We start from the raw sequence: 22,130 nt of genomic DNA on the forward strand, positions 1-22,130 counted from the left end.
TGGATTGATGGACCAATGTCTAGATCGTTACTCATTTGATCACCCTACTATCTACACTTTAATATATAGTATATTTTATATTATTTCGTAATATTATTTATTCAACTTAATTAGAGTCTTGTTTACTTTAACCAATTTAGTTACTAGAATTTTATCTGTGTTAACTAGTTTAGTTAATCGTGTACAAGACAGTCATTGAGATGTGACCTTCCCTCATGATGGACATCATCTGGGTCCATGAGATATTCTCAATCCATGATCAAGAATAGCATAAAGATAATGAAAAGATTAGTATTAGAACAATAAAGAGATTAACATCAGGATTAGCATACCCTAAATATCCCTACACCAAACTAGGTCTAACTTTTCTAGCTTAAATAAGCTTACTAACATAAGGACACATGAAAATAGTATAACTATTCATTTTTACTATTACATTTATTACATTTGACAATAATTGACTTGAGTTTCACATTATCTTTGTAGGCACCCTTCTACATTTTCATTTGAACCCATCCGATTAGTGGACCCAAGGAAGACAAGCAGAAGACAAGATCATCTTGACACTCGGAAAAATAAATTGAATTTAAGACATGTGGATTGGAAGTATTATCAATATAAATTAATAATTGATAATACAATTAGATTTTCAAGTATTCATCTTGGCTGGCTTTACAAGTTACTTATCAGCTTCTATTTGCTTTGTTATTTAAACTGCAAACCCTGAATGGTTAGCTAGATCTATTACTTTCTATATCAATTCAATTAGTTCAATAAACACATTTTCTTTCGCTCCTTTGCTTCATTCTGTTTCTCTCCAATCTGTATGAGTTATAACAAGCATCTAATGACGACCATTCATATAAAGTGAAATCAGTAAACAAAAAGTAAAACGAAAAAAAGAATGCATGGTTATGTGTGACATGTATTCACACAATTCCTAATTGCTAACCACCTTCCTTAATCTTATCCTTGCCTAACTTTACAAGTCTTTTTATAAAAAGTTTATTATCGTTCCAACATTTTTTTTTTCACTCTTCCAAATTGAGTTTTCATCACTTTCTTAATATCACTATAGTTGTTATTGCAATACCGTTAATTAAATAATAGCTTGTTCATGTACATGTATAGTTTTTAACGTTTGAAATGAATATCTGAAGTAAGTTATACTTGCTTACAAAGAAAGTAAAAGTTATATTTAGAAATTTTGTCGAATGTGGTCCCATGTATACTACATTTAATTCGCTCTTCTGAATGAAAAGACTTAGGATGCCGGATAGTTATTTGTTGTTTGAGTGTGGCGTAAATAAATGGTGTAGTAGTAGCATTTGAGTATGGTAACCAAACAAATTTAATGAAAGGTGAGGCTCCATAATAGTGCCACCATATCAGGACATGTTTCATTTCCAACAACTTTAAGAAATAAGATAAGTGGGAAACTCATGAATCGGTCATAGAAAAGAAAGCAAGACTGGTAATATAAGATGTTAGGCTATGGATGGAGGAAACTAATTAACCATAGACTCATAACTAAGGTTGGCACATGTGGTTGTTTTAAACAAAACATTAGCTTCGACCCCAGTTTGAAGATTCTATGATTTTGTCTATATATGCATATCTCATATTGCAGTATTTACGTCATAATAAAAATAAATATGATGCACTCCAATTTTCTCATTCACGTGGTTCACAACATCAGATGAAAAGCACGGTTCAGCAAGACAGAGACTGTACGAGGCACAGAGATCACATTTAACAGCATTAAGGAGAAAAAAAATTGAAAAAACCTGCACCAGCCGGGAATCGAACCCGGGTCTGTACCGTGGCAGGGTACTATTCTACCACTAGACCACTGGTGCATTTTGCTTTGAATTAACTTATAAATTATCTACAAAATAGTCGTTTACAGATACTTCATACCAAAGTTCATGAAATTTCTTTAGTGGATTTTTACAAGTAAAATATTTCATTAACTTTATGTTGTGAAAATAAATACATGAACAATGAAAGAGTGTGATCTCAATATTAAAATTCTTAACATTTTTCATATTTTTTTTCTTATTGCATCTTATCACATTAAAATAAACTCATTTTTATTTCTTCTTAAAAAATAAGCCCTTTTTTTAACAGGTGAACCTGATTTCCTCGTGTAAATTACTAATTTGTCTTTACTTTTTGTGTATTCCTTTTTTACAAGAGATATTTAGTTTATTATATACATATTTTTTTTCTTTGTAAGAAATCAGCTTTTTATTTCAGTTTCTTTTTAACAACTTATAAAGTCCTGTCATTTTAATTTTCCCTTCTTCCTTAAACCCTTAAGTGGACCTTGAACAAAAGGATCCAAGTCATTTTGGTTAACAAACACCATGACCAGGTTTGAAAACTGTTAATGGACTTTGAGGTTGATCCAAGCCCGAAGTTAGGGCTGTTTGAAGGTTAGTTACATTTTTTCCCTACTAGGCCGAACGAACAAAGTCTCAATAATTTAAAACTAATTTATAAAAATTTATATGTGAACTGCTAATCAAATTTCCTGGAGTACATCTTAAATTATTCATAATTAAAAAATACAGTGTTACAACTTAACTTTATGACTAATTTTATTATATGATTCTTTATAGACATGAAATGTTTTTACAAACTAAAAAACCAAGTGGTCGTGTAACGTTGAGGACTAGTCTTCCCCATGGTTCACGTGGTTGTAAGTTGCAACGTCTATGAGGGACAAAATCTTAGCGTTGACCAGAACCCTCTATGAACAAGGATAGAGTCATATATTTGTACAGCATTTAAGATAAGATGTGTCATCATAAATCAGCAACCACAAAAGCAAAAAAAAAATTAATAATTATTCACTGGTCGAGACAAATCTATTACACTGTTTCAATGGCTTCTGTTGTCCACCTTGGCAGAAGAAGAAACTATGAGGGCACCTGTACAAGCAGTTATCAACTAAACTCACGTTCGCAGAATCGCGTTTCAGCGTTAACAAGGGTCGAGGAATCCCTCCCACCAAGTAATTCCCCCCCAACAGAAGCCTCCCCAACTGAGACACTCCCGTTTGGGGAGACACCGTTTTCACCGCAAACTGGGTCGCTATTCGCCCTGTGAACTCGTTATTCTCCAACGACAACGACGACAACTTCGGCATCATCGCCATGAACGACGGCAAAAACCCCTCAAGACTGTTGTTACTCAAATCAACCGCGATAAGCCCGCTCCGCGACTCCACTCCCTTATAAGGTGCTTCAACCCTCGTGAACTCGTTGAAGGACAGCGTCAACTGCTGCAACGACGGAAGCTCGAAGAAAACCGAAGGAATGGAACCGCTGATTCGGTTGGAGCTGAAATCCACCACCTGCAACCTCGTCAAATTCCTGAAGCTTTCACTCGACAAGACACCACTTAAATTGTTGTTCCGAATCGATATCTGAACGAGCGAAACAGGGAGCGAGGCCGGCAACACTCCGGCGATGGAGTTATCGCTGAGATCGAGGTATTTAAGGTTTGTGAAGGAGTCGAAGTTGGATAGATAGGTGCTGAGTTTGTTGGACTGGAGTTCGAGTCTTTTAAGGTTGTGGAAGCCTTGTGGGATTGTTCCTATTAGGTTGTTGTTGTCGAGGTAAAGCTCTTCGAGGGTGGGGAGTGTGGCGAGGGAAGGGGGTATCTCGCCGGAGAAGGAGTTGGACGAGAGACTGAGTCGGCGGAGGCGAGTTAGGTTTGAAAAGGAATCGGGAATTTGGGCGGAGAAGTGGTTCTTAGAGAGATCGAGTGTTTGTAGAAAAGGAAGGTTCCACGTGAAGGTGAGAGAGCCAACATAACCGGCTTGGTCCAGCGCAAGTTCCGTGACTCGACTGAGGCCTGAAACGACAAGGTCGCATCTGAAGCCGCACGTGAATTTCTCGCCGAATAGGTTGTCGCAGGGGTCGACGGTGAAGTCCCAGGAACTGAGGCAAGAGCCTGGGATGACCGAAGCTGGTTCCAAACCTCGCTTTAGCTCCTTCAGAACCTCTGCATCTTCCCAATGCGTCTTTGATTCAGCACCCAATAGTACTAGACACCAAATTGCGAAGATCGCAGATAGAGAGACACACAGAGATCCCATTCGCACTTTCCACTCTTGTGTGAAGCTTTTGATTTTGATGGTGATGGAAGAAAGATGGGTTTTTTTTTTTTTTTTTTCTGAAGAGTAGGATTCTTCCTCTTTAAGTAGTTTGAGAACTTTTTTGGGTGAGTGGCTTCACGGACAGAACTGAACTCAGATGCTTGTTCGATGCAACAAACTTTTCTCAATTGAGATTTTTTTTTTTTATGTATTTTGATTGTTTACAAAAACAAGAAAGGGACAATCTTTTTCTTGTACAGGGAATAGTGAGTGTGTGTATTTATATGTATGAATCTTGGGTTAGTAATTGTTTTTTTTAATTTTAATATATGTCGTATAGCTGGGTTAGCCGTTATGTGGTTCCCTCTCACAAGGGCCCTGCTTTGTGGTTGGAAATGTGATATTATATTTAGGATTAAATATCTTTTTAATGATTATTTTTTTCTAAATCTGAATATTAAATTAAAATTTATTTTTGTTTTAAATTTTGAGATATTTCTTATTCAACTTTTAAAAATAAAAGACATAGTCTTTTAAGTTAAGGAAGTTTTGTTAAATGATGTTTCATGTTACATTTGTGTTTAAACATCATTTTAAAATATGTTTGACACATAATTTTTTTGATATAATTAAATTAAAAGAAAAATATATTTATTATTTTTAAATTTTAAAAATCAATTTACATCAAAGTTTAATACAAAATTAAATTTTAAATTCATATCAAAGTTTAAAGTTTAAGAAATAAAAAACCTTAAAAGGATGGGTATGGATCGGAAAACCTAAAATAGATGGTTTGTAAAAGTTTGTAGTAGCACCTAATTGGTTAGTCGTGAAATAGAAGAAACAATGTAAGGTTGGTGATATTGAGGCAACGTGGCAGCTTATGGCATGAAGGTGGTTGTGAAAGTGCTTCCCTTTCGTTTGGACTTTGGGTCCCAATGCTAAAGCTTAGTTATATGTGTTTAGACATTTTTATCATGACTTTAAATTTCAGCAAAGTCACTCAAATCACTTCTCTATCTTTTACAAATATATACTTTCTGCAGTTGCTTCCAACCAACTTACCCAACCATTGGTAGAAAAACAGAGTCTTTTAGATTAGTTGTCACCCAAAGTCATGCATTTCTTCAACATCAACCATTATATAAATCCAACCTATTTTAACTCCTATCTTATACTTAAATCTCACACTTATCATTGCCTCAAAAGCATTGTGATACATTCTAATAATTAATTAAGATTGAAATTGTCACATTTTTAAAAACTATTCTCTTTTTCTCTATATATCTTTAAATTTAAGAAAGCATTAACATTTTGTCTTTGCTTGATTTATAATTAATTTGGATGAATATTTCTTATGAAATAAAAACATAAAATCTTATAAATATTTTACTATAATAAAAAATCATTATATATCTTAATTAAAAAAACTTATGAGGATTGCTTACTATAGTTAGAGATGGGATGGAACACAGAATGTGAATACCACATGCTTGTGTAACCTAAAATTGATGCTATTAACTTAAAAAACAATGAAAGCACTAATAATATTTTAACACTGAATATAACTACTTAATAACCTCAATGTAATATTATAATCATTTAACATTTAAAAATTGTCTTCTGAGGAGAATGACGGTTTGGCACCCATTTTTTATATGCAGCCAATTGACAACTTTTTTTAAGAATAGTAACATTTTAATTAGCCAGTATTATTTTAACAAGTGATTAAAGAAGTGGTTATACAGATAAACATTAGTTGTCAATATATCACTATTTATCTTGTTAATTCAAATATTCGTATTATTGTATTATTATATTCTTATAACAAGTTGTCAAATGAAAACGGGGTCAAAACATCGTAAATCAAAAGAAAAAAAAATGTGCATAAACAGAGAAAGACAAAAAGAAAACAAACCTTGAGTTACTCAATTAAAAAAGAATATTAAATTATTAGTTTTTTACAATAATAGTAGCATTATATATTGCATAAAATTATGCAGGTGTTGGAATGTCAATAACTGAACTACAAATTAATAATTAGAAAGTTTGTTTTAATATTGTTTGTTGAAAAAAAATTAAATGGTCAAATCTATCAGTTGTCTCAAGCGAATTAGATATTCCGTAAAATATATTGTCGTTTTATTTTATTCATAAAAAATGAAAGTTTTACAACAACTTAAACATTCGTCAATCAACTTAATTGAATCCCTTGACATGATCAGTTGAACGACTTAACAATTTTTTTTGTCCATATTTAACTGACACGTATTAAATGAATAAGTTAGGATTCAATTTTTGGAGCCCATTTCATAAATTGATCAGTTGGGCCCAGTTTGGGGATAGGGCTTAGCTGTCGAAGTCTGGGCCTGTATTAAGAAGTTTTTGAACTGCATTATTGTGTGGTAGGCAAATAATTTTTGTGATATTTATTCTGAGGATTTATGTATAAAGTATAAGAGAAAATGAGAAAAATATGTTTATATATAGAATATGAATATTTTGATCTTAACCGCGTTATTCTGATTAATCTGGTACAGATTCTCTCTCCCTCGCCAAACATTCTCACGTTCTCAACATACCTAATTACCTACCCTCCTTTCCTATGTCTCCTCTTAAATGTTCAGTGCTCCACTCTCTGCTACAACAATGCCCACTGTGTCATCAAATCCAATAACTCGCTCAAAAATAAATAAGATTTCCTGAATAAAAATAGATTTTTTTGTCATTAAAAAAGTTAATTTTTATATTTGTGAAAAAGAAAAACTAAAAATAAAATATGTAGAAAAAATTATTGGATGTGAAAATAACATTAGCTTATAAAAACAGAATATTTAAAAAATCAATCAAAAGTCAATTTTTATTAAAATCCGCCATTTTCTAAATTCAGTTCAACTTATCCAAAGCTTATTTTTTTATTCACACTTTGGAGGATTAAACGAGATAACTTTCATACAAATGTGTGTAACAGTATGCAACTGCGACGACACTGGAAGTAAACACGAGAAAGATCACATTTCAAGAATTGTTTTTATTTGGAACTAATTTTAACGTATATATAAGTTTTATTAAAAGTTACTTTGGCACGTGTTTAATTCTTCATAAATGTTCATTAGGAAGACTATTAGTGTCTAAGTGAAATGATTATATATACTTAAAAGCAAGGAACATTGCATACACACCCAAAGTAAACTTACAGTAATAACAAATAAAGTACACTCTTGCTGTTTTTTGCAGAGCAGAATGTAGGCAAACACCATATATAGGGTAGTTAATTCTCTAAAGCTGGATAGAGATAGAGAGGTTTCTGGGTTTACAGGTCCAGTAGGAAGATAGTAGAAAGCATGCATGCATAAATAAGAAATGGTAGGAGGAGCTAGTTAACATTAATATAATTTACATGGGTTACTACTGATTGAGGCATGCAAATTGAAGTTGCAGTGAATTAAGCAAGGCGCAGATCGTCATTTTTAAAGGGTTCTTCTCCATGGTGTTGATGTTGATGATGTGAGGGAATGTTCAGATGAGTATGGTGCTGACAGAATGCATAGAGGGTGGAGGCACCATTGGCCAGTGCAACTGCTGATTCCTCGTCTCCTTCATCGTGCAAAAGAAATTGTGGATGGATCACACACTTTTCCTTCTTATTATTTTCCATTGTCAATCACACATCAATGAAACCAAATCAAAACAACAACATATATGTATATGTATATATATCTAACTTTTATGTCTGTTCAACTCAACTTAATTTACCGACATATTCAAAGTTCTTACAAGTTCAAGCAGAAGATTTCCATTCATCTGCTCCAAGCTTTTAACCTGCATATATTATTCAATGTTCTTCACATTATCAAGAGTGAACCATACATAACTAAGAAAAAAAAAACGTTGATTAATAACTATCTTACTTTCATTAATTAATCATTACAATATAATGCTTACCTTTTTCCTACAGGTATCAGTCCGAGTTTTGATCACGTGGAACTGTGAAATAAAATGCACAAGAAACGTATCAGTTGAAAGCCTAAAGATAAGTAGTCATGTTTGGCAGTTAAATTTGCAACTCACTTGAAGGCTGGTTTTATAACTTTTTTTTTTTCTTGAGAAGAAACAACAGAAAAGAAACACAGATATTGGTAGATAAACCCAGACGAACAGTTTACAAATTTAATTCATTTTATGAGATCATAAAGACCAAAATTTAAGGGTAGTAATTGGAAACTACAGAACTAAAAGGAGGAAAACCAGCAACTTTTAAATTTCTTTCCCATTCCATTGTTTAACAAGAGAACATGATCTTGACCAGCTACATAACTTTTGCTTCTTCATTTTTTTTCATTTTGCAAGGATATGAATAACTTGGCACCCTTATTTTCTTTGCATATTCTCTTCATTGGTATGGTCCTGTACTTACTCATGTCTGGCTTGTGTTTCTTTAGCTTTCAATTTTAGAGGCCGTTTAAGAAGTTATCTTAATCTAGTGAAAGGGAAAAGTCTGAACCGAAGCAATTCGGATGACAATATGGTTGGTATTCACATGGTGTGTTTTGATTTCATACAAATGCTCTAGTTTTCAAGAAAGTTTGACTCAACCAGATTATTGAACCTTATAAAGGTATTAGATCATGATTTTGGATTTGACTGTCTCCAAACTTCACAGTTAAAGAAGTCTTTTCTATTTTTACACTCTCATGTTAACCCTGTTCAAAATTTGAGCTACTGTTTACGTCGATGCAAGAATTGGAGCACCCTTATTATATTCTGTTATACAAACACTTATTTTTGCCGATGAATAACTTAACTGAAGCAAGTGTGATCTTTTTTTTTTACCTTTCGCTCGCGTATTTTCCCTATGGAAGCGACCATATCCTCTTCAAGAGTTCGCAGTTGCTGGAAGCTCAGCTCGTCCAAATCCAAACCCTCACCAATCCTGTGCCTTTTTCAATCCACACAACTCAGCAATGAGCTTTATTCAACCATGCCAAAACAGTAAACACGCGTAGTAATAAAGACATAAACTCTTTTAACATGTAGTGTTATTTACCTGATCTGTCTCCTGAGTTTGTTGTTAATATCTTTCAGCTTCTTCAAGTTCTCAAGCATTTTCTGATTGCAACAAAACACATAATAAGAAAATCAGAAAGCAAATCGTTAGCAGCACCATAACCACAAAAAAACAAGAGAGAAAGAGGTGGTTAACCTCATAGTGGGAACGCCACAGATCGATATCCCCCAAAGTCTTCTGATACTGATCAACGATCTTTTTTGTGCTGATTGAGAAGAAAGCAAGAAGTGGAATAAGAGAAAAGAAAAAGAAAAGATAAGAAAAAAAGAGATAGAGAGTGGAGTATAGTGTACGGACGTAAGACCAGGACTAATATATTCATGCATCTTGTTGTTTTTTGAGAACATGATGAGTGAAACCTTGGCATCACAGAGAACACTGAGTTCATGAGCTTTCTTGAAGATACCATTCCTTCGCTTGGAGTAGGTGACTTGCCTGTTGGTGGGGTTCTCAATCAACTTTATCTCAATTTTGCCGCGACCCATCTGAAGATCGATGAATGGATCTCTCTCACAACTAACCTACCTTACCTTGGCTTGGCTTAGCTTAGCTTAGCTTAGCTTCTACACTGCTCTGGATCTTCTTTTGCTTCCCTTTCCAACCACAGATATTAATAGAGGGAAGAACAAAGGCAGTAATAAGGCCAAGGAGGAGTTCACTCAATACAAACTCATACAAACAAAAAAGAAAAAGGTAGAGAGCAGTGAAGAGCCTTTCCCAAATCGGAAGCCTAAGCTGCCAAAGAAAAAGTAGGCTTGGAGTGTAACTCCGAATAAATTCCAAATTCGTGAAACTGTGTGGAAAGCATACCCACGCACTATTCGACAGCTGGTACCTCTTTAATTAATACCCAGCGACCCTCAAATACCTCAATTTATTGGACAACAATGCCACAATCATTCTTCACTACCTTAAATCATTACTCCATTTTCTCTTAAACTGCACCCTACGCAGACTCAAAGTACAAATCAACTCCTCTTAAATAACTACTATATACATTTCATACGGAACTTAAGCTTAATGACATGGTTAAGGTTGTAAACCCCGCGTTTTTTCTCGATACTAAGTAGTACCATAAATTTCTGCATTTCAGTTTTGTTACTCATTTTTCCCGTCCAAGAAACCTACTACCTTACCATGATTGATTGCCTTTATTTCTGTCATGATGAGTGCAGTGTAAGTTTTATAATTACTCCACACATGATATCACGAAACATCAACTCCATTTGTATTCATCCAAGAAAAATCATGGAAAAGGAATAACTTTGGCAAAGAGTGGTAATCAGATATCAGATTAATTTACAAATCATACAACTGGGATTACAAAGGTGGAAGAAATGGAAGGAAATGAGAGAAATTAATTAAGGCTTTTTAAGAGAGAAATAAGAGATATATTAGTAAGGGTAATGGAATAATGGAGTGCAGAAGCAAGAAGCAAGAGAAAGAGTTTGTTTGATGTTGAAAGGTGTTACAGCACGTACATGGTGTTGTGAGTAGTGGACTGGTATGAGCATGTGGTGTCATTATTGTATATAGGCATAGCTAGCGAGCTTAGCTTGGTACTGTACTATACCAGTTACAAATTATTTATCTCTCGTCAATATCGAGGCATGGAAATGTGATGGAGAAAGTTCGAAGATATTAACGTTGTTTGGTTGCATATGACCCGTCCCATCTTTCTCTAACCCACTTCCTACACCCTTCCCTGTCTAATTCCTGTTTTTCACTTCCTTCTCCTTCTAAACTTCACCACTCTTTCTTTCGTTTTCAACCTCTCTCTCATCTCATTCATTGCCTTTTATGCTATAAATTTTACATTAGATAGGTGTAAGAAAATTACTCACAAACACATGTGCGTCATGAGATACCAACAAAAAGGTAAATGTATAAAAATTTATCATATCAGTAACAATCAAGCTTATGCTATGAACGTCTGCTGTGCAATAACTGGTGTAAGGTTAAGGTGTTGCCAGGTTTTGACTGCATCATGATTTGGGGAACGATCCAAATTCATCAATCAATCATTCCATCGTCTCAATCTATCTATAAAATGTAAACAATATTATCTCTAAAACAAATTATATGATATAAGTTATCAATCTAAAAGAAAAATTTAACTATTTTCTGCTAAATAAAGCATTATTTTTCTCAAAGCCACTACAGAACTCCATTAAAAATAAAGGTTGAATATGTTGGAAACTTTTTAATGTAAAAATAGTTTGAATGAAATAGTTGAAGTTTTTCTTACCCGTTTTCACGATGAATACTAAGCAACCACCATTCCATGGATTGGTTGTGACCTTGTTTGTGGATTGATGCACACAGACCCACAGACACAGTAGCTATGTGCCTAGGTCTGCTGGATTTGACTTCACTTCACAAATTCTCATCCTCTCAATGAATCTCCATTTCACAACAAACACAACCCAACTCTTTCTCTTTCTTCTTCTTCACTTATTTTTTATATGAATATGGGTAAAACAAAGAGAGAGAGAGAGAGATAAAAAAAAAGTATAACAGAAGAGAAAACAATGAATGTAAGGTTAATTATGTAGTTTGTCTTAAAAAAGTTAATCAAATTTGATTTTAGTTTTTAAACCCTTTTGAGTGGTCTACTTAATCTTAACCATGATAATACTAATGGCTACCAAATGGTATTAACTATGACAATATCGGTCTATGTTGCAGTGTTTCACACTTTTCAATACATTAAGAAACTGTTTTTTTACCACAATACATTGAGAGATTGTTAAAATAACGTGTGTTTTTCCACCTAGTTGCTTCATGTTGTTGTCTACATAAATATCTTAAACCCATCTTCTTTAGTCATATCACTAAAAATGAGGATGAAAGATAGAATAATGACTAATTTTATGTATTTCAAAAGAATTCCGACGTAAAACTATTAGTTCCAAATGTACTTTTTTTTTTTACAATTGAATAATTAGTCATTTTAGCCTTGAGTATTTAATAAATATTCAAATAAAAAAAAAAAGATTTTTACTATCATTAAGTTCCTTTATCGTCACATAAATATGATATTTTTGTTGTAAATCCTGCTATTAAAGAAAAAATTCTCGTAACATCAAATTAACCTACACAATGGATAAGATTGAATGTAAAAATGGAGTTTAAATCAGTGTGTGTTATATGGAGAGTGATGAAGATGCAATTAGATGATTTTCTTTGTCAATGTTTTATGTTTGGGAATTATTGTGGTAAATATTAGAAAGGTCGTTGTTAATAATAGGGATCTTATGATACCTACAAAAATGCCACATATTATAAAGTGTTTCATGAGAACATGTTTAACATAAAAGGAAGTTATTAGATGACCACTATTATCAATGTGTTTGATGTAAGTATATATTTTTCTAAAAGCCTAAATATCATTCATTGATAAGTAATTTAACTCAGACTTACAATAACTTTAGTTTTAAGGGTGGTAATACAGGTCAATCTGATCCATTTAGGTCAATCATGTATTTGACATGTCGAGACGTGTTAAAAATGCAGATTAAAAATTATGGTCCGTCCCACACAAGGTTTGGTTCGCGGGCTCGCAAGCCAGCCTGTTTCTTTTTTTAAAAATAAAAATAAAAATTTTATGATAAAACTTTTAATGCTCAACAAATTTGGAAACTTTAACAAGTTTACAAAATTAAACAAAGACTTTGTGGAGTTGAATGATAAACTGATAATTAAATATTTTTTATCATATTCATATTTGTACTTTGATATATATATATATATATATATATATATATATATATATATATATATATATATAAAGTATTCTTAAAATTTTAGTACATTCAAAAATATGTAACATTTATCTTTTTCACTCATACAACACAACAATTTGGAACATTCATGCAGAAGTCCAAAAGAGAAGTAATCAACATACATAATTGCAAGTTTTTTTTTTTTTTTATTTAGGCCGCAAATCAATCTGCACAAGCTGTGGGTTATGCGGATTTAGCTTTTGCGAGCCTGTAAACTCAATATCTCGACCCGTTCCACATTTTTTTAGCAGGTCTATGAACTGACCTACCGGACCAAATCCACATTACCCCCTAATTATTTTATTTGTAAGGTACAAATCTATTATACTCATGCTTGAGTGTATTAGGTCACATATGATAGATGAATTTGTCAAAAAAGAAAAAGAAAAATTGATAATATACAAAGGTCATGTAACGTCTAAAATGATGAGAAGACTAGATAGAGAGATTAAGATTAGTAGAAATTGGATATCATAATGGTATTCCTTCCATATAATGAGAATGACTCATGGAACATACGATAGAAAAACCTCTAACAATTTAAATATGATGAAAAGTTACAGAAAAATGCATTTAAATCATATAAATGTAGAAGTTAAAAGAACCAACATTCAACCTTGTCGCTCTCTAAAAGAATATAAATATTTTTATAAAATTTTAAAATTTCAACCTTTCTAAAATTTTCTTAATAAAAGTCATATTTCATTACAATATATTTTAAATTCTTTACAAAAATAAATTAATCTTTTAAATTTTCATATGAAAGAGCCGTATAATTCTCGTCAAATTTGGTCTCAAACTTAATGAACTCAAGCCTAAATTTATAACGAATATATTATTGAACCAAGTTCATAATATAGGAGTCAAACTATCATTAGAATTGGTTCGAGATCTATATCGTCTAAACATAAGACATAAGTGAGTGAAATATTATTTCACAAACAAAGTTTGTATGGTTGAGTTAAACTTAAAATTCATCCTTAATAAAAATATCATATTTATTTAAAAATCTATCTTGGTAAAAGTTGTTTGTTAGACCTATTCTAATACTCCATATCCGATAATTCATAATTATATAGTCTCATCTTTTTATCGAAAAATGTTAATTGTTAGTTTTGTTAGTGGCGAAAGTTGAATTAACAACCTCACATTTTCCTTTCCAAATCCTTCAAACCAACATTATGTCGCTCAAATGTTAGTTGGGTTGTGTTGGAGAACATTCAGTAAAAGACAATTAATTTATAAGTCTTCTTCATTTTATTGTTTAATTTTCTTATTTTAAATTCAATGTGAAATTTAAACTCAAAGTTAAATTAACACAAATTTCACAAACAACAATTCAAATTATAAAGTTCCATCCTAAAATATATTTCATAACCAAATAAAGTTTACACTCCTAAAAACTATCAAACCCCACAAGATAGAAAATACAAATTCATTACTTTATCCCAAATGCAACCAAACATTACAAAATACCTCCACAAGTGACAATAATACTTTTACCGTCTTCCTTTTTATATATTGAGGTTTAATTGTTATTTTCCTAATTTTTTCAAAGTTCATCACGTGCTTTCACATATGCTATAATGTGCCTCGGCATTTGAAGTCAATTTTTTCAACTCTCAATTCTGTCCTCAAAGCTCTTCTATTTTACACTTTCTATTCTGCTACCAAATCAAACAATAGCATACCATGGCAAAATCCTAGACGTAAATCATCCAAAAGAACATAAATTTATTAGTGTGAATAATGACTAACATATAACACATGCAAGACATGGCCAACATTGTTTTCTGCTCCACAGTCACAAACTATGTTGACTTAATATAACAATGGCACGAAGCACTTGGAGAAAAACCATTTACAAATACTGAAGAAGAAAACATTTTCTTATAACGGCAATGTTTGGCTATCTTTAAACGTCAATAACTTATCCTTAACGAGCTAAATTTTAAAAAGTAATAGTTAAATACTTAATGTGAAAAAAGAGAGGATATTCTTAATTTATTGGGATAAAAAAATCGGCATATTTTCAAAATATTAAAAGAATATGTTAAAATCACATGTGAAGTGTATGATTAACTTTCCTCCGACACTTTAAAAAAGATGTATGACTTGTGCAACTTATGAGAAGATAGAGGAATATAAATATGTATGACTGTGATTAGTATATTACTATATTATATACGGGATTCCGTATTTGTTTCAATTATAATCTGATTATACGTGCTTTACGGGTGTGTTCTTTTTTCGTTTTTCACGGGTAATAAATATATCTCTTATGCAAGCTTTCCTCCGCAAGTAAAAATGAAAACGCAGCACTCGTGTTCATTTGTACGAATGTGTATGAAAGACAGCTATCCGCAATTTCATAATCCATTTTGATAATTATATATCAATTTTAGTGCTAAGTTTTCAAGGAATGTTTTGTGTTAAATTGAATTTCTAATATGTCACCCACATTAAAACCACATCACTTTAAACTCATACCATCAAGAGTAATTTTTCCAAAATCAAAAATAGCAGTTCAAAATTAATTCTAAAAATGCATACCCAAACATGCAGTATCAGAATTGACTTCCAACTTGGATAAGTATTCTACAGTTCTATATTTAACTGCACCTCCCATTACAATCATAATAGCATACTTGTTAAGTATAATAACTAATTTTTATTCTTGCAAAACTTCAACTAAAAGCGTTGGATAATATTTGCATTTTTTTAATAATTCTAATTAGTAAGATTATTAAGCTGGTTTATTATAAAGATACATAACTGTCTAAAAGTTTTAGCTGCAGAAAATCTTATCATCAGGGTCGCATGAATAAAGCTATCCCATTCTCCCTTGTCAGGAGTTCATATTCTTGACTGCTAGAAATACAAAGTACTACATGGAAATAAGCATTCAATGTCTGAAAAGAAAAAAAAAATTTCTACAAAAAATTATTATTTGGAAGATGCATAATCATTCGAGTGCAATTCATATTATAAAACAATTTTGTCTTACCCTGGGCTAGATGATTTAATCGTTCCAATCTCGAAGCTTTTCTACCCAAGAAAATGAGTACCAAGAACCAGGTGATGTAAAAGGAAAAACAAAATGTAAAGTCGCGTTTTTCTAGTGTTCCTAACAAAATTGATGCATCGACAAGTTTAAGAGCGAGTACAAGGAAAGATTACAGCACCTCGTAGTTACGACCTAAGATGTATGAGGAGTTGTTTTCTATACCATTACTGAAAGTCGGAAATGCATATAGTGAATTATGAGTTATAATGGACAATTCTTAAGAGAATTATTAAACACGAGTCAGCAATACGGGGTTAACCAGACCATCTATATCCACATCCAAAGACCTCAGGGATTAACCACGATGTTTTGAGTTTGTTTGCTCCTTAAGTTGCTTAAGACACAGTTTCCCCTTCCTTTACAAATACCAGGCAATGACAATTTACAGCAGAGTTATTATCCATTTAATTTAAAGGAATCCTGGTTTCTCAAAATGCATTTTCCCATTTCATTTTGATTTCAAAAGGATAATCCTCTACTCTACCTTTTGTGGACTTAATAGAGAAACTTTTTTTTTTATACTTTGTCATCATGGAACCACCACCTTGTCTCCTTAGGCGATCTGCCATTTCTGCAGTTCTTTACATAGCGATCATTATCTTCAGGGCGTTGCTGCCAAAGAAAAGTCAAGAGTTTATTAAGGCATGACAACCATTTCAAGATGGATCAATGACCTACCTAAATTCACCCGTAGAATCTTAAGTAACAACCTACCATTTATTAAATTAACGTTTAATAAAACCTTGTTAAAAATATAGCATGTCCCAGGTGTTCATTAATCCTACCACAGCACATGGAATAAGTACGAAAATACAAGATTCACAGTAAATAAATTCACACCTTTGTGGTCGAGCTAGAAAGCATCGAGAGAATACTGATGCAGATAGAACTAACTGTCATGGCAGGGGACCAGGAATCATACAATATATCTGCATAATTCCAAGCATATTAATCTCAGCTGACCACCAAAAAGCAGCAACTAGTTAATCATGTTTTTATATAAATTTACAAAGAAAAAGATGCCCAATTATAAAGTATTACAAACTACAACACATCAAATTCCCAGAAGTGAGAAATGAATCATACCTCAACTTAGAAATCATATATAGAAATAATAGTAATAATAACAAAGATAATATTGATTACGTAAAAGTAAAAGTCTGGAAACATGAAACCCCTGAATGCCAAAGATAAACCCTTTTACATACTTTAAAGTTCATTATAAAAATATTTCAATATATTTCAATATAAACCCCTTTTACATACTTTAAAAATCATAATAAACCAATAAAACTTTGAACAATTTTAGTTGTGATAAAAGATCATTTTAAATATTAACAATTTACTTTTAAACTATTGAAATTTAATTTATATATAGCAATAAAAACAGGTTAATAGTAGGAAAATAAAGATAAAAGAATGATAGTTTTGGATGATTAAGAGGACTTTTGGAGCTAGTGGAGAAAATATGTGAAATGTCCAAACAGCAAAAAGAGAGTAAAGACTGAAAAGATCTAATTGAGAGAGTAAGAAGAGTGAGAATTCCACTCTAGAAATTGTACATTGTAATTTGTAATATAGTTGGATATCAGCCTGGCATGAATGAATAAAGCAGAAAATAGTGCATTCCTAACATCAATCATACACTCTCTCCACCGCTGCCCTCCTTCAAATGCCTACTTTTAAGAACAAAAAAAGTGGGGGTTGGGGGAGGGGTGGTGGTGGAAGCGGCCTTGGCATAACTCAACCATTTGCCAACAAGCAAAAGGAAATGACAAAACGACAAATGTCTGACCAGTCACATACAGTATATCTTAGTCGGATATCTTATAACTCATTCGGAATCCAAACCATTATGCAGTACAAACTCCGACTCAATTCATCCCAGAATATGGGAAAAAGAAAACAACAGAAGCAGTTCAGCCCAAATAGAATGGGAAAAAAAGATGAATATGAACATTGAAATATAATTCAATATTGTCAAACCATGAATTTATCAATAATCATTTGTTCAATTTTAGAATATAAGCCATAGAATCATTCTAAATACTCCTTCTGTTCCTTAACATAAGACACTTCTAACATAATCAATCACATAGATAATGAAAACAATAGTTTAGTTGATCTTTTAAAAATATAACCATTGTACCAAATTAACACTCATTATTAATGACTTCTAAAGTTATCTTCTCATTATTAAACAATACAAAATACAATACTTATAATATTTAACAGGTCTAAACAAGGAAAACAAAATATAAAGTTGAATAGAAATTATAAAATTCCTTATAAAAAGGACCAACAATTCCTTATAAAATATGCCTTATAATAAAAACCAAAGGCAGTAATATACTAATATTAAATACCTCAAACATTATGGATAATACCAAAAGTATCAAAATGTTCATAATCTCACATCACCAATAAAAAAGTAAATTTCAATAATACTATTATGTCATTAAAAGCCAAGTCACAAGTAAATTCACAAGTCATAATTCTATAGGTGCTCCAAATAATGATAGTTCATCCTAACAGCAATATATTGGTGAAAAAAGTTCAAAGCTGAGGTAAGTTAACATTCTTCATCTCCTTAGCCTTAGGAGGCTCATAACGTGACTGCACTACTTGAAGCCTATAGTTCAAAAGAGCAAATACAAAGCAGCAATGCAGCAAAATTAGGAACATAGAGAGAGTAAGCAGGTGACTGTGTCAGGCTTCTATTGCAAAAGATTGATAATGGAGAAATGGAAAAACCAAATAGAGTGCATAAGTGGCTTAATGACTATGCGAAGCCCCTATTTCAAAGGAAAGAAAAACAGAGGAAAGGAGTAATTAAATAAGGTGCATTTAATTCAATTTCTTTTCGTTTGAGAATTTGAGCTTCTCTGAAGTTTTTATGTCTCTTGAAAATTGGAATGGAAAATAAAATGAACAAATTCTTGAATCGTCTGTTTCATGTCTGTTACACAGAATCATATCAATGTTTTTTTGTGTACTTCAGAATCCCATCAATTTACGAATGGATCACACAGTTAAGAGTCGTCTACAGTTTATCAGAAAAAACAAATTACTAGATTTTAAAATCAGCTGGGAAAGTAGAATTGCTCCATTCTAACACCAAAACAAAACAAGATGTGAAGGCACTGAAACACCAAAATGAAAAACACTTAGCAGGAAGGACCCACACTTCTGACTTCTCTCTATTCCTGGCATATATAGCATACAGTAGTTTATATAGGATACCGTCACAATCCACAGCCATAAAATAAAACTCCTAGCATATTTACTATTGTGGTCCAATTACATTCTTGGGCATACCGAGCTGAGGACACACATCTGCAAAATTATCAAGGCCGTTCACTCTTGTTTCGTTCATTTTCTATGGTTTATTAACTTACTAAATGTTAGCTGCTTTCAAATTTCAATTGGGTTACGCTAAGTGCTCCTAACAATTTTCATACTTACTTAAAACAGTAAGACTTCATCAACAACGAAAAAACATTCCCTATTTTGAAACCCAAATGTCTCACTTAATAGTTAACAATATATTTTCAATTAATTAATTAGGACAATTCTTTCAGAAACAAGTAAACAACAAATCGCAGTCCTCTTCCCAATAGTTCTCAACAAGAAATTATAACTTTGAAGTCAAGACTTCAAAGAAATTATAACCCGAAGGTTACAAGAATCGATAACATGAAAAACAATACAAACAAGCATAAAAAGCAGCACATAACAAAACCCTGTAACAAAAGGGTGTGCCAGAGGATTATACTCAAAATACGGTAACTATAACAAAACATACCTAAACAAATATGGCCGTTGCTGTAGATATGGGGATGCAGCGGAGCCGGATGCAAGAATATGACCTGCAGAACCGTTAACAATAGAATAATAATACCAGTGAACAACAGACGCCGATGCAGATTAAAGATTAAATTGTGCAGCGAAGGGGCAAAAGAAGAACCTGGGGAGCTTCCATAGGGTAATTCTCAGGAAAATCGACCTGAAGCTGGTAGGTCTCATTGGCATAAAGTGTCCCAGGAGCTCCAGTGACTTCAACAACCCACCTTCCAGAGAGGAACAAAGCAAAGTAGAGGAAGGAAAAACGAATGCAAAGAAAGAAGAGAAAGAGGAAATCAAAGCATAAGAAAACATGTTGTGTAAAAGCGATAAAGTTAGGTGGATTATGAGGGGTAATTAGAAGAATCCGATACCTCTGGAGATTATCGGTGACTTTGTGCTTGAAACCAGTTGGGGGATTGACCTGCCACTCCACGAGCTCTTTCTGGAGCCTATTGCAGGCAATCTTACTGAGATTCTAAAACAGCCACGATCCCAATTCAAACCTAAAAACCGAAACAAGAACAACAAAGAAACACAATCGAAGAGCGAAAGGGGTTAGGGCTAACCTTGCGAGCGGCACCAGAGGAACTAGTCATGATTCTTCCGCGTACACGAATGGGTACAGAACAATTCTCAATTAACGAAGAAGAAGAGATTCACCACTGAACCAATATATATATACCTATATTATGTCTTCGTGAGTGTTAAATAGTAAAATATGTGAAATGAAGAAATGTCCCAGACATAAAACTTTCTTATACTTTCAGTTAATTAAAAAAAAAACATTTTACGCTATAGTTTATTTTTAATTAAATTATGTTTGTTATGGGACATTTTTCTTTTTCATTTAAGAATTGTTTGTTTATGACGTATATTCGAAAATATGGAAAGTCAGAGGTGCAATATAAGTTAAGTCTCCATAATTAATAATTGTGAGAAAAAAGAAAGTTTGGTTTTGATGTAAATCTTTCTCTTTGTTTCCCTTACACAGAAGATATTCCAAAATTGTTCTTACAAAATGTCACTATAATTAATCACTATATATATTATGATTATGTATCTTGACGTTTTCTATCAATTAATCTGTTTAAGTGAAACGCATGATCCCGAAGCGTTTTATAATTTTTTTTGTGTGTCAAAGAAATTACAATTAATGTAAGTGGAAACTCAGTGTTTTATTTCAATTGAGTATAAAAGTGCTATCCTTTTGATGGGATATTGAATATTTTGAAAAATCAAGTTTTTAACCTTGTAATGTATGGATATGGAAGTTTATAGTTAAATATTGGATATTGAATATGGTGAAAAATAAAGTTCAGAATATTATTCATGGTGGAATTCAAGAATCGAAACTATCAATTATGAAAGAATTTCATAATTAATAGAACGTTATGGATTATATGATTTGAGATTGTCTTTTGTAATACGGATTGTAACTTAGAAATACACATTTAAATTAAATATGTGGTGTTTGTGGAGGGTAGGAGGAGTTACATTATTTCAATAGACTACATTTTGATATTTTATTACTTTACTTTATGTATTTTTTAATAGTTTTATTTCTAATAATTTTTTGGATATTTTAATTGATTTTTTAACTATTTTCTTCCACTTTATTTTTTTGCTTTTTTTTTTTTAATTTAGAGCACATATTTTTGCAAAACTTTCCTTTGCATATAATTGTTTTTGGATAAATTATGTATAGAGTGATTCTTTATTTTTGAATATATAAAAATGTGCAACAATAATGTTTGAAATAAATATTCAATTTATGAAAAAAAACATAAATCCTTGAAAATGTATTTATTATAGATCATGGAATGCTTGGAAAGAAAATGCATGACTACTTTCTCAAACATGTAAAATATTTTATATTGTATATATTTGAAGTACTTTCATTTGTCAACTAAATTATCATACGCTTATTATACTTAAAATATTGAACTATTATTATATAAAAAAACCTAATATTATACTTATCATACGTTTAAAAACCAATACCAATTTTAATATTTTATTATTGAAATTATGATAAAAAAAACAAGAAGCATAATTTTTTTAGCTGGCCTTTTAAATTTAATTGCTGAAAATAAGTTCAAACATATTTGTAAACAATAATAAAAATATAATTTTAAAAGGGGAATTATATCTTTAATATTTGATATGATATTAAAATTAAAAATTTGAAATATACTAAAATCAAATTAATTTAAATAAATATATAAGAATCAAGATAACATGATTTTTGTGTGAATG

At 31.9% G+C, this 22,130-nt stretch overlaps 3 protein-coding genes and 1 non-coding gene across 6 annotated transcripts; all 4 read right to left on the reverse strand.

Moving 5' to 3' along the window:
- Nucleotides 1-1,788: 1,788 nt before the first annotated feature.
- Nucleotides 1,789-1,859, reverse strand: TRNAG-GCC. The gene has a single exon. It is a non-coding gene; the product is annotated as a tRNA-Gly (tRNA).
- Nucleotides 1,860-2,758: 899 nt separating this feature from the next.
- Nucleotides 2,759-4,516, reverse strand: LOC114168715 (receptor-like protein 53). The gene has a single exon (XM_028053626.1). It carries the CDS (start codon nt 4,106-4,108, stop codon nt 2,852-2,854), a length of 1,257 nt encoding a protein of 418 aa, XP_027909427.1. The 5' UTR covers nt 4,109-4,516; the 3' UTR covers nt 2,759-2,851.
- Nucleotides 4,517-7,262: 2,746 nt separating this feature from the next.
- On the reverse strand, nt 7,263-10,131 carry LOC114169448 (floral homeotic protein DEFICIENS-like). Of its 3 annotated transcripts, none has more exons than XM_028054612.1 (7): nt 9,474-10,131; nt 9,312-9,381; nt 9,156-9,217; nt 8,942-9,047; nt 8,054-8,095; nt 7,886-7,930; nt 7,263-7,748 (listed from the first exon to the last, which is right to left on the reverse strand). In XM_028054612.1, the coding sequence occupies exons 1-7, from the start codon at nt 9,659-9,661 to the stop codon at nt 7,554-7,556; spliced, it is 708 nt and encodes a 235-aa protein (XP_027910413.1). In that variant the 5' UTR covers nt 9,662-10,131; the 3' UTR covers nt 7,263-7,553. The 3 variants fall into 3 exon arrangements, with proteins under 3 accessions (XP_027910413.1, XP_027910414.1, XP_027910405.1); XM_028054613.1 differs by having other exon boundaries at nt 7,263-7,705; nt 9,474-10,128; XM_028054604.1 differs by having other exon boundaries at nt 7,263-7,751; nt 9,474-10,121.
- Nucleotides 10,132-16,192: 6,061 nt separating this feature from the next.
- On the reverse strand, nt 16,193-20,603 carry LOC114174112 (probable ubiquitin-conjugating enzyme E2 16). Its single transcript, XM_028058872.1, has 6 exons — nt 20,441-20,603; nt 20,246-20,349; nt 19,996-20,098; nt 19,834-19,897; nt 16,869-16,957; nt 16,193-16,640 (listed from the first exon to the last, which is right to left on the reverse strand). The coding sequence occupies exons 1-6, from the start codon at nt 20,468-20,470 to the stop codon at nt 16,545-16,547; spliced, it is 486 nt and encodes a 161-aa protein (XP_027914673.1). The 5' UTR covers nt 20,471-20,603; the 3' UTR covers nt 16,193-16,544.
- Between the last annotated feature and the right edge of the window lie 1,527 nt (nt 20,604-22,130).

The sequence above is a fragment of the Vigna unguiculata genome, chromosome 2, assembly GCF_004118075.2.
Source record: "Vigna unguiculata cultivar IT97K-499-35 chromosome 2, ASM411807v1, whole genome shotgun sequence".
NCBI lineage: Eukaryota > Viridiplantae > Streptophyta > Magnoliopsida > Fabales > Fabaceae > Vigna > Vigna unguiculata.

Bases quoted from the DNA above. Each gene is read 5' to 3' on its own strand.
- LOC114174112 (XM_028058872.1), bottom strand. From the start codon at position 20,470: ATGACTAGTTCCTCTGGTGCCGCTCGCAAG. The intron at 20,350-20,440 runs GTTAGCCCTAAC...TGGCTGTTTTAG, and splicing joins CCTCTGGTGCCGCTCGCAAG to AATCTCAGTAAGATTGCCTG. The intron at 19,898-19,995 runs GTTCTTCTTTTG...ACGGTTCTGCAG, and splicing joins ACCCTATGGAAGCTCCCCAG to GTCATATTCTTGCATCCGGC.
- LOC114168715 (XM_028053626.1), bottom strand. From the start codon at position 4,108: ATGGGATCTCTGTGTGTCTCTCTATCTGCGATCTTCGCAATTTGGTGT.
- LOC114169448 (XM_028054604.1), bottom strand. From the start codon at position 9,661: ATGGGTCGCGGCAAAATTGAGATAAAGTTGATTGAGAACCCCACCAAC. The intron at 9,218-9,311 runs GTTAACCACCTC...TGTTGCAATCAG, and splicing joins TGTGGCGTTCCCACTATGAG to AAAATGCTTGAGAACTTGAA. The intron at 8,096-8,941 runs GTAAAAAAAAAA...TTTATTTCACAG, and splicing joins GGAAAATACGCGAGCGAAAG to TTCCACGTGATCAAAACTCG.